This window comes from Symphodus melops, assembly GCF_947650265.1.
Source record: "Symphodus melops genome assembly, chromosome: 20".
NCBI lineage: Eukaryota > Metazoa > Chordata > Actinopteri > Labriformes > Labridae > Symphodus > Symphodus melops.
This window is the reverse complement of record NC_136710.1, coordinates 2318224-2331117: the sequence shown is the minus strand read 5'-3', so window position 1 is coordinate 2331117 and position 12894 is coordinate 2318224. Positions and strand designations below refer to the sequence as shown.

The 12894-nt window shown below is 41.7% G+C and overlaps 1 protein-coding gene across 1 annotated transcript; it reads left to right on the top strand.

Annotated features, from left to right (window-relative positions):
• The first annotated feature begins 452 nt into the window (after nt 1-452).
• On the top strand, nt 453-8410 carry rasl11a (RAS-like, family 11, member A). Its single transcript, XM_079371913.1, has 8 exons — nt 453-1013; nt 2293-2349; nt 2535-2617; nt 5046-5086; nt 5168-5297; nt 5728-5803; nt 6540-6616; nt 7680-8410. Exons 1-8 carry the CDS (start codon nt 848-850, stop codon nt 7824-7826), a joined length of 777 nt encoding a protein of 258 aa, XP_079228039.1. The 5' UTR covers nt 453-847; the 3' UTR covers nt 7827-8410.
• The last annotated feature ends 4484 nt before the right edge of the window (nt 8411-12894 follow it).

Genomic DNA, 12894 nt, shown 5'->3' with positions numbered 1-12894 from the left:
CGGGTCAGATAAAAACACAGTGGGTTAATAGTTGTGAGTAGGAATGATTTCTCTGGAAGTGTAAAACATGCACGTGATGAACCGCTCTTTATATAACGTGTTGTTGTAGTTTTTGTTCCTTATCCTAAAAAAACAACATCCGCTTTTTTTTTTCTTTTTTTTTTGTCGAAGTAAAAGTTGCAGATATGATGACTGCGCATTCAAATATTTAAAATTTAATTAAATTAAATTAATTAAATTTAAAAACAACCTTAAAGCAACAGTCCGTGTTTTATGTTGGCTCTATTAATGCCTAATAAGTTTTTTCTGTTTGCTTGTTTATATGTCCTTGAGAGGAAGCTCCCTGTTATCAGGGTCTGAAAGAGGAGCCGCATTTAAACTGTCCAGAGGGGGATATTAGAGGGGAAGGTTCAAAGTCTCTCCCTCCTCCTCCTCCTCCTCCTCCTCCTCCTCCTCCTCTCTGTCCGCTGCCAGACGCATCTGGACTCGGTGCAAACCGGAACATATCTTTTACACTAAAGTATTTTATGCATCTTGAAAAAAAAAAAAAAAAAGTTGTTCATTCATTAAGCGAGTAAAAGTTTGATTTATTTTACGCGGAAAGCTCCACGGAGGATTTAAAACTTTGTCTAAACGCCGAGTGAGAGAAAAACCTGCAGAAGGGAATATTTGGTGATTTTACGCACAGGGAGAATCACACATGAATTGCAGAAATTCTTTACTTTAAAGCTCCGGAGTAATTATGGGAACAGTGGAGTGACTTCCTTGGATTTTGGAGGTGTTTTTTTTTTTTCTCTGGCAGTGTGTTTTTTTCCGAGCTGGTCTGAGGAGGGCTGAGAGGAGCTCAATGCGGCTGACTGGAGGCGACCCTGCACCGGGAAGCATGAACAGCAGCAGCAGCGGCTCTGGGAACTTTCTGCTGGTCCCCATACCGGAGTACCCTCTGCTGGACTGCGTGCCCAACAAGACGGTGAAGATCGTGGTGCTGGGGGCGAGCAACGTCGGCAAAACCGGTATGAATGAACGGAGGAGGATTTATTTATAAACTGAGGGATGTCTTTAAACCCAAACTGGAACTCAGCAGCTGATTTTGAGGGATTTTAATGGTGCATAATACACAACATCCAGCCTCCCATCATGCAGCTGGTTTCTGTTAGAGATATCTTTGTCACGTATTTGTCTTTTAAAGGTGGAAATATCGTCCTGTGTCTGAAATCAATCAGCCCACTGGAAACGTTTGATGTACGCTGCCAATCCTGAACAGCAGGGGGCGACACATCTCACTCTGTCTGTTCATTTGTGTAATTAGTTTAATCTTTAAAAAGTTTAAAAAAACAGCTGAGATTCACACTTTCTTTTTCGCAAATATTGAGGCGTTTTTATTGATCGTTTTTAATCATCAAGACCGACTTTCGTCCCCCATATGTATTAATTATAGTTTATAACCGGGGCAGCCGGTCGATAGAGGGCGCTAGGGAGCCGCCGACCCACTCCCCATGAGGAAAAATGAGCGACCTTCTCACATTTCGCATTTCGTTTTTTCCGGTCAGTTTACGTATCATAAGAGGTTCTTTTCGTTGAAGATTTATTTTGGGCCTTTTTCTCTTTACTGGATCGGCGGGTTGATAGAAAGGAGCCACAGGTCGGACTAGAACCTGGGACTTCTGCTTAGAGGAGTAAAGCCTCAGTACACAGGGGTGCAACCTAACCGCTAGGCCACCTGCGCCCCATAAGAGGTACTTCTCAGAACGAGAAACTAATAGTATGAAAACTTCAGTGTCTCGGGAGGGAACTTTATAAAGCGCCAGAAAATACCCCTGATGATGTCATAGTGACACCATTGGCTCCAGTACAAACTTTTTTTTTTTTTTTTTTTACTGAAAGTGTAAATGGGGAAAGCCAATGATGGCACTGAAGGAGGATTCATTTAAAGATGTTCAGTGTTGCATTATGGGAAATGTAGTTCTGTCAGTTTTAGGCATTCCATCCCGATTATTCCAAAAAAAACCAGAAAAAAAAAAAAAAGCTGGATGAGATAATCATTAACTGATACGAGATGATTCATGAAGGATTGCAACATCAGATTCTGAGTATTGGTGAATCATTTTTGTGTTTTTACTTTGGGGCCTGTTTGCTTGGCTTATCTCTCCCCCACAAAGTCCTTCAAATCAAAAAATCTGTGCAACACAGTCTTCACTTTGTTGTACTTTTCTCTCAGTTTAGGGATAATTAATTCCAGTTTTCTTGCACCCCTGAGTTAGAGTATTTCTTGTGTCTTTTTTTTTTTTTCAGCTCTCATCGTTCGGTTTCTGACCAAAAGATTCATCGGGGATTATGAAGCAAACACTGGTGAGTTTCCATCCATCTGTTTGTAATAAGAGACGAAGCATTTGTCAAAGCAAGCAGGAAAAATACTGCACACGCTGCTTTCCCTTCGCAGCAGTTTGCTCCTGGAAAAAAAAACACAACCTACTATTGATCTGGTCATCCATCTTTTCATTCATCCGTCCATGTGTTCCTTGCGCTCTCTGCAGGAGCTCTTTACTCCAGAAAGGTCGCTCTGGATGGGGAGGAAGTGTCGCTGCAGATCCAGGACACCCCCTGCGTCGCTCTGCAGGTAACTTATGGAGACAGAGAGGCAGCGGCCATGTTTCCATCCCAGAGATTTCTCATGCATTATTTAGAGAACATGTGGATAGAATGATAATAAAAACATAAGAAGAATATAAAAGCTTTCTGCTGGAGATGCTTTGGCCTCAGGTTTGTGATGATTTCATGTGCTTTAGAAAAACTCAAAAAATGGCGGGAAAATGGGCTTTCTTTTCAAAATATAGTCACCAAAAAGTTTTTAACCGCTGTACAATAAATCCATGAAGAAGGTGAGAGGATCTTACTTAAACGAGTTTGTAAGGTCCAGCTAGGAAGATAGCTACAGAAAGAAGCTAGCTAGCTGTTGACAGGTGAGCTAGTCGACTAGCTTGGTGAGCTGACTGGTTTGCTACCAGTTAGCTAGCTTGCTAGCTAAAACACATCTTCTTCATCCAACTTCGACCCGATCTACTTTTTATCCTCCTCCAATTTATTCACAGGCGGTATAATGTCTGACTCCGCTGCGATAGGTGGCGCTATACCCCCTTTCAAATATGTAGCTACTATTGGAAACTCCTCCTCATACACTTTACTTTGGGTTAAAATGCCAAGCATGATATCTTGTTAGCTTACAGTAAATATCAGAAGGCAAACAACAACACGACTTCTTCTATGCTACACATGCAGCTCGACTTTAGATCATGGTTTTGAGGATGTAGATGCGCAGAAAGCCTCGTCGTGTTCAGGTCCAACTGAGGTGTAAACATTGTATGAACTCCATTTGACGTCTACAGTGTGTAAAAAGTAAGGTCGGTGGATCACATTGCTGAATGTTCTATCTAAGAGTCAAAATCATGAAAACCTCAAACAATTTCCACATTTGTTAAATCTCAACGAACATTTTAGGAATGTATTTGAAGTGAAAGGAAATGACCCCCGTGATAATCTCCTCACTCTTGATGAAAATAATGAGAGCAACGTGCCGCACGGCTCACCCACCGTCTGTTTACAAAACCAGGCCTGAAATCTGCTCATTTCCTCACCCGGGGGGAGATAACGGGAGGGTGAGGAGGAAGTCCCTCCTGATGATGGGGGACCGGCTTCCAGAGATTAGATGGGGAAATAATTGGACTGTGGAGGCAGTGAGGTCGAAAAGTTACGGAGCTTCTGGGAAAAATTGCTAAAAGCTGCAACGGGAGAGATTTCTACAAAACGAGTCTCCGTAATAATAAAGTTATTAAGAGTGAAATTTACGTGTCTGATATGCATGGAAAATAAACTCTCACGGGCTTCACCTGAAAAGAAGCTGATTGTCTCAAGAAAACAAAACAAATCTTTAACTGTAGCTGAGAGGAAGACTGATTTTTGGGGGGATAATTGTGTGATAAAATAAGCACAAAGAGTTGCTTAAACTGAGTTGTTCTCAAACAGACGACTGGGTGGTCTAGTGAGGGGGGGGGGGGGCGGGGGGGCCCTAGGGTCCGGAGTCATAACTCCAAACCAGCTGGTGCGTCTCCATTAACAGCCATTTGTCTTGGCAAAGTGCCCTTTCAGTAAAACCACCACCTGCTAACTCACTACAAGCTGCTCAGGATGATGAATTGACCGTTTTTCTGTGGTTTATTTTTAAGTTCTGCAGCCATCGGGGAGTCTTGTCAAGTTTCTGCAACTTTACTTGGTTGGACGTTCAGAGAAAGTGAAGTCAACCATTCACGTCGATCGTTGTGAATCCTGGCATTTTTAACTGGAATTATATAACAAGTAATCATTGCTCTTTTAAACAAATTAAAACAATTATAGCTGAACCACCAGTCTGAGGTTGGGAACATGTAATGAGGAAATACTTAAAAATAGAAATTCTTTGGACGGCTGACCAGCCTCTGAACGTCTTTAGATCTTTGTTTTTTATTCAATGAAACCCAACTATAGACAGAAACAGAACTGTTGGGAGACGTTTATATAAAAACTGTGCATGAATCAGCTTGTGCTTCAACAAAGCAGAAACCTTCGGTGTGGAAAAATGAAGTCAATGCTTTTATGTGTGGGAAAACCTGCAGTTCCGTATGTGTCCACTAGAGGCTGGCTGCACAAGCCCAGGGAAGTCACTCAAACACTCAGTGAAAAAAATGCCTGTTTTCAAGCAGAAACAAAATGTTTTTCTGACTGATTAGAAAAAGATCAAATCGGGTTTATGAGCTCAGACTTAAAGGATTTTTTAATAATTGCTCATCATTTTTGATTTTACGCACCACTGGCCCCGGGTCCCCAAGATGCTGCCCTGCCTTGTCTGTTGACAAACACTTCTGCATTGGGTCATAGTTTTATTCTTATATTTAATAACAGAATAAAACTTAAAGACTGAATCCTTTAAAACAAAAACTTGAATTTTTTATGGAAATGTTTTTTGCATTTGTACGTTTTTGTCCACAACAAAAACTCTGTTTGCTCATTTTCAGGATGATGCTGAGGGTCTGTACTGCCAGGAGCAGATCAACAGGTGAGGTGTTTTTTTAAACCAGTACTCTCATTATGATAATGACTATCATGTCATAACATTGTGTGATAACTGTACTCTCAGGTCCATCTACTGGGCGGACGGCTATGTGCTCGTTTTCTCCATCACAGACCACAACAGCTATCGCACCATCCAACCGCTGTACCAACACGTCAGACGCATTCACCCCTCAGGAAATATACCCGTGATGCTGGTTAGTGTGTGTTATCCAGGCTAATTATAATTCTTATACTCTTATAAAATAACATTTAAAAAAAAGTATGTTTGAGACCAAACCAAACAAGAGTCAATCCTGACAGATACAAGGAGACGAGACGGATTGTTCCAGATTTAGATTCAAGCTAATCTTAGCCCGGGCACTCTCAGATTAGATTAGACACAAATCCCTAAACAGCTAATGACATTTTTATAAAAGTGCTACAGTAGTTTAAGTTACAGTAAATGTTGAACACAAATAGATTAAATACAATACATTTAACATTATGCAATATCCTTTTTCTTTTCTTTTCTTTTTTTTTACCAGGGGAAAAGAGTGTCACTCCCCTCGTAAACAGGAGTAACAGTTTCCCTCTAACCTTAATCCCTTTAATCTAATCTACCCTGTAATCTGTAATCTGCTGCAGGTTGGAAACAAGAGTGACCTGCTCAGAGCCCGACAAGTGCCGGCAGACGAAGGCGAGACGTTAGCAGCTTCACTAGGTCAACCGTCCTCTTCCTCTTTCTTCTTCTTTTGTTTGGTAGTTCTGTCTGTCGTCCTCGATGTCTCCGTGTCACACTTCCTGTTTTATGTCGGATCTTCTTTCTGTAATCAGACGGATAAAAATGCGACAGCGTGGAAGGATCCAAAAGGCCAAACATGAACAGATGATTGATAAAAATCCAACACAGTAGCGAACCATTTCGACCAAAACTGTTGCCCTAATGGGGAATCTTGGTTTGTGGAGCCTCAAGTGGACATTTAAGGAACTGCAGATTTTCACACTTGTGCATTGGCTTCATTTTTACCAGTGGAGGCCGACAGTTTGGTTTGATCCGATTTCCTGACCAAACTGCTGCTCACACGTTGTGCACGGCCCAAAATTACACCAGTATGCAAAACTAGAACTTGATTGGTTCACAGATCTGTTACATCACTTTGTTCCATCTTGGCCACGCCCACTTCAACCAGTGAGAAAACACCAAATACAGACATGTCTCGTGTATTTAACCAAAAGTAATGTCTTCATGAGGTCAGCGTTGACCTGCTCAAACAGACTTTCCCACAGTAGCTGATATGTAAATGCATTTGACAGATGATGATTGAAGCATCGTCTAATTTTAACCACGTATCTTTGTTTCTCTTTCCGAACTAAACCCCGCGCGTTGAGTTGTCTAATGAGCGAGGAATGCTGAGTGTTTTCCGACTGATAACATCTGAAACTGTGTCTGCTAACAGGAGGCGTTTACTTTGAGGCCTCGGCCAGAGAGAACCACGAGGGAGTCCACGCCGCCTTCCTGCATCTCTGTCAGGAGGTGGGACTGCTCTTTTTTTTTAAATCTGTAATTTTATATGTTTGGTAAAGATGTATGTCACAGACGTCTGTCCCACATTAAAGCATCTTACAGGCAAGTTTTGAGCTCAAGCTTTCAAGGTTTTTCACTCCGTTTCCCAATCGATTCTCAGAGTCACCAAAAGAATACACAAATACCACAACTTTGTGTTTTTTGGACAGAAAAAGGGGATACCAGCCCACACTGGTCTGTTCTGTGTATTTTCTTTTCTGGTTAGGTAATAACAGTTTTCGTCTGTTTGGACTCTGTCTCCTTTTCTTAGATTTTAAAAACATACTTCCTTGAAAGTGAAGCCTTTTCATTTGTGCTTTAATTGACAAGTTCTAATGTGAACTTCATTAATGGTCGTAACAAACCCACAGAAAGTATCACCCGACTCTGCATTTCCCCCCCCCAAGGTATACTGGGCATTTTTCGCTCAAAGTTCTGGTTTTCACTGAACTATCAAAAACCATGTTTCAAACCCACAAAGGATGTTTTTTGTTTTTATTTTAACACTCCTTACCTCGCCTCAAACATGAGACAAAGTTTAGCGTAAGAATGGGTTCAGATAAGAGCGTCCATCAGTTCAAGAGACAAACATGTCCCACAGGAGATGGTGGAGACCAAACACAGAGCTCAAACATGAGTCTAAACATCGTTCACATAATGCTGCCGGGAACGAAACTGCACACTTCTTTACTGATACACTTACAGAAACAAACGCGCCATAATATGTCACTGTTTTGTTTCCAGCCTGTCCAGCTGCCCCCTAGTGGTGAAAATGACAACATACAGCTTTAAAATTTGCTACAAAACTCTCTCTGCTGAAATAGAAATCTCTGATAAAAAACAACACAAAGTTAATATAAACATGATGTTCCTCTTTATATTTTTGGAATCAACCATGAAATACGCAAAGTTTTAACACAGTCTGGAGTCGAATATTATTTTATAAAGCTGGTTTATTTTGTAAACTTTGTGTTCTAAATTACGTGTTAAATTTACTGACTGTTGTTCATTGATGGGTTTTTTTTATGTTCAGGTGATTCGGGCGTTTGGCGGAGGGAACGGGGAGAAGAGGCGAGGAGGCCTCCACCTGGCCAGACCCAAATCTCCAAACATGCAGGAGCTGAAGAGGAGGTTCAGACAGGTTTTATCTTCCAAAGTCAAGTCTGCGACGACGCTCTGATGACAGGACCTGAAACATCATGAAAGATATCAACTTTAAAAAAAAAAATAAGACGAGAGAAGAAGAAATACAGCGGGAGGAGTCGTGGATAAAAGTTTCAAGTTTTGGGAATTTGGGATTTAAAGACGCAGACGAAATCAGGAGAACAGATAAAGACTGAATGGAGCTCTCTCAAGGTCGACGTGACCTCGTCCAGGTTCACGTACAAACAGCGTGCTGCTCAAAGGGAACATGTCACAGACTGTTAAACAAACAGCTGCTGTTGTGTCAGAAACTTGGCGTGTTTACCGTGACGTAAAGCGAGTGTGTCAGGAGAGCGGTGCTGGCAGAGTCAAAGAAAAAAAAGTCTCGAGTTTCTTCAGAATGAGAAATCGAATTAAACCTCGTTTGACAAATGAAATATGTTACGAGGAATAACTGCCAACTTCTTTCCATTCCCCCTCACATTGTTGTTTCCACTGAGAGTTTCTGATTCTTGAAATTTCTTTGCAACTAAACGATGTTCAAACGATTACTTGGTTTCACTTGGTTGAACGTGTGCTTCAGCTTTTCTGATAAGAAAATAAATGAAGTCATGAGTCTTCTTTAAGGTCCTCTGTTTGAACCAAAGCAGGAAGTGATCCAAAGAACCGCAAAAGGTCAAAGGCGGCTGGAGGAAGGAAGCCGATACAAAGCACAGCGAAGACGAAGACAATGGTTTAACAAAGATAGAAATATACAACTGCTTTTTAAGTGTAATCCTCTGCAAAACTTAAGATTGAAAAAGGACCCTGTATTTGATTATAGAACTTAAACGACCTCTCTGTCATCACGTTGACCTTGGACAATGAAAGCTCTTTTCTTACTGAAAGGAAAGAATCCAAGAGACGCTCTAAGAGGATCCTGGAAGTCCAGAACCGGTATGTGGTGAGGCTCAAATTTAAAAGAAAAGTTTATGCCATATGGGAAGAACTGGGAATTATCTTATGCATCTGTGTGTGTGTGTGTGTGTGTGTGTGTGTGTGTGTGTTTGCTGCCGTTCTCATGACCTCTTCTCTCATTTACACACACACACAATTCCCACTGAAGACAAATTCCTCTGCATCTGGAATTTCTTTCCTGGTCAGTGAACCGCCACTCTAACCCTTTTAACACACACACACACACACACACACACACACAAACAAGCACACACACACACACAAAATTGTCTGCTGACCCCAGCATGGGACCTTGTGACCTTTAAAAGCAGCACGGCTCCATCACAGTCTGAGACAAAAACAAAAAAAGGTCGACTCGAGGCAGAAATCCTGAAATGTCTCTTTACAAGAAATGGACCAACACATCGTGTGTGAGTGTGTGTGTGTGTGTGTGTGTGTGTGTGTGTGTGTGTGTGTTTGTACTGTGATAAGCAGTTTAGCTTATTTCGAACATGTAAAAATAAATTTAAAAGAGGGTGAAATGTAAAAAACCAAACAATGAATGAGATGGTACAAAACAAGCTCTCAAACACTTTCTATATAAATGATTTGGACATTTTTGAAAACAAGACTGAAGACAGCTGGTCATGCAACGTCATTAACGCAACACCGACTGACACCGAGACACCGAGTCGGAGCTAAAAAGATCCTCTTCACGCGGTTCTAGGAATTAAAATAGTTCATAGTTCCTGCGGTGTAGAATCAATAAAAACAGGGGGGAGGTTTTTCGACAGTTCCCAGAACAATGGAGACGTTCCTGAGGTCACGAAAAAAATCCCTAATGTTTAAAATATCTTTAACTCTGAGTCAGCAGTTGGGTAAACGAGCATGCTGGCGTTGAATCGATGCAACATGAGAGTCTGCGTCCCCTGATGGTGCACGAAGCAGCAACAACAGAGTCACAACAGTTGTGTTTTTTGAAGTAGCCTGTGAGCACCAATCCAAACTGTGATACATGATGATGTCACTGTGTGTTCAAAACGTACTTTTTTTTTTGCACATCATAGTCCGTTTAGGTGGGTTTTTTAAATCATTAAACAAATATAAAGTTGTACATCAGAGTGTTTTGTAGACGTCTCATGGTGTGGACTCGAGTGGACTCTAATAGTTTTTGACATGATTAGTGTTTGAGCAGAGAATGAAAGATGAAGTCATGGTCAGCTTGAGAGAAAAGCACCAAGAGAAACCAGACACAAACATGGGTGGCGTTCTCGTTCTGGTGACCAATCTGGGAAAAGTCTTTATCAACAACAGCAGTGTGGAGGACATGAACCAGCTGTGTGTGCATGATTACAGTGTGTGTGTGTGTGTGTGTGTGTTATCTGCAGGAGGCGGCAGGAAGTGAAGGTCCCGTCTGAAATGAAGTCAAGACCTCCAACCCTGAGAAAGAATTAGAGAGACAGGAAAAAAGTTAATGGCTGTTGGAAGATACGAGACTTTAGGAAGTAGAACATAATTTTAGATAAAAAAAAGGAAACATAAGACATGTTGGACAGAAATAGGGAGGAGGGGTGACGAGAAAGAGAAGATAGTGGGTGTTGAAGGGAGACAGATAAAAGAGAGCCAGATGAAGACAGAGATGAGAAGATCATCAGTGTGTTTGCACAGACGTTGCAACAACCCAACCCGCTGAACGCTTCACTCGCCACACTGCTGGTAACGACGTCGACACGACTCCAGGACGGTTTGACGCTTCTTTGACTTTAACATCATTTCTTGGAAGGGGAGCAAAACTATTACAGGCTTGGAGGTCAGGCACATATCGTTCAATTCAATCAATCCCTCCTTATTTTTATGAAACCAATTCAGAACCAGTCCAGGGTGTACGCCGCCTTTCGCCCAATGACAAGCTGGGATGACCAGCCGCGACCCCCGAGTGGGAAAAGCGGTACAGACGATGGATGGATGTTCTTGGTTCCGAATTATCTTCACCATCAAAGAGACTCAAAAAAAGATTGAGTATGTCCAAACACCAATAACAACCCGACAACAGTACTCGACTTCGACCTTTTGCCCCAGGAGTTCCCTCTCAGACGAAAGTGCACACCTGAATTTCCCTCGGGATCAATAAAGTATCTATCTATCTATCTATCTATCTATTGGTACATTTTTGGTGTTTGGACCCAAACAAGGCTTTTCTTTGTGAAGGCAGTTTACTTGAAATCTTCTTCCGGTTCCAACTGGAAACCAAGACGGATGGGAATCACCTTGAATAGTCTGAACATGATATAAGCTAACTCTAACAACAACTAACCCGACCTCCAAATGAGCTCTCTGTTGATTCCTTCCTCACATTTCTGGCTTAACGGATGGGAGTTCAGAGTTCATGCTTGAACAGTATCCGAGGTCTGCTGCCTCTATTTTTGGATCCAGATCTCCCAGCGGAGGTCCCATCCATTCTCCCATTTCCCCTCTCCCTCCCTGCACGCCCCCCCTTTTTCTCACTCTTCTAATCTCTGTACAGTATTTCTAAAGACCAGACAGGACATTCAAACAAAAGGATTTATCAGATCAATGGATGCTTTCCCATTGGTCCAACCCGCCGGTAGTTGTTGAATACAATCTCCAAACAGTTCCAGCATGGAAAATCTGATCAGGATCAAGTCCTTCACCGTATCTCTAGTCTTCTGCACCTCTTATCAAGCGTTTATTTCCAACCACCTCTCGCCTCGTCCGTTTCCATCGCTGAATTTAGCTAGCACCATGTTGTCAAGATAAGCTAACGGTAGCTAAAGTGGTTGGATCCATCATCACCAATCCCGTGTTGAAGTAAGTCGCTGGAACGCTCTCAAGACAAGCAACTTTCTCTCAACTTCAAGCAGATGTGCTCGGAGCTGGTAGTTGAACACAAGTGTCTTTCTCACCACTTGGCGGACGAAGCAAATAACCTATTTTAAGTTATTGAAGTGCATTTCTTCACCAAGATGACTGATTAGACCAGTGATGATACAGATCTTTGACCACACGTCCCTATCTTGGTAAAAACCATTTTCTGTCAGAAGATAAAAGAAAGAACGTGAAAGCAATGCTTGATATCTTTAGCTAGGCTTCAGGTGTATCCCCGAAGCAAGACGTTATAAAACCATTAAGATCCCTCAGATAAACCGTCTGCTTTGTGATATTGTGTATGCTTTGCTTTGGTGTGTTTTCCATTACATACAATCTGTTTTAGTGCAGCTCTTGGAGAGGAATAAGATTAGAGAAAGGTCTCTTTCGTCCAGTTGCCATAACAAATAAACAGCAACCACAGCAACTTTGTGTGTTTACCAGCTTCTTGTATTAGCTCTCTCTTGGACACTATCTGATGGAGTAATACCGTTTTAAAGCCAAAGAAAGTCAACAGCTCTTCAGTGTTTAGCTGCTAATCTTGGAGTTCACCGCTAATAAATTGTCCTTTTCAAAACAGGCCCTTTCGCTAGAAAGACATTAAAGTGCATTTTTTTCTCCCTCTTCCTGTAAGATTCACAGGAAAGGGTGGGGGGGGGAGTCGGAGGATGAGTCAGGCTCCCTGATTTATTGAGATTAAGCAAATCCTGCAGGAAACTTTACGATCAAAATCCCCAGTTTAAAATGTTTTTAAAGTAAAAAAAAAAGTCTCTATGGATGAATAGAAACCTGAGGTTGGCTGAGCTTCATGAAGATATCAGTCATGTTATTCCTAACTGGATAATGCTGAATTCAAAGAGGCGGGATGAGAGGATAAAAATCTCCCAAAGCTGACTGACCGATATAAATAAAGAGGGTGCGAGTGTACGTAAAACTGACATGTTTGATTCTGTTTTTTTGCACAGCCCTTGATATTGTGGTTCAGACGGTTGGAGGTACTTTTTTTAATCCCTTTTCCATGTATTCGAGTTGTAACACGTGTGTGTATGTGGGGGGTGTTTTGGGGGGTGGCACAGTCCTTCTTTATTCTTTTCATGCAGTTATGTCTTTCTACGTTTCTTATATTTTCAACGTGGCCTTCTTTGAAGTCCGGTCCTGTTACGCACCACATCAGATAAGGAAAATAGGTAGACTGACTGAGGTGGGGCCGGGAAAAGAAAAGCACTGAATGGATATGTCAACACTCGTCCATGTGGAATTGACAGCTATTATACAATGTGTGA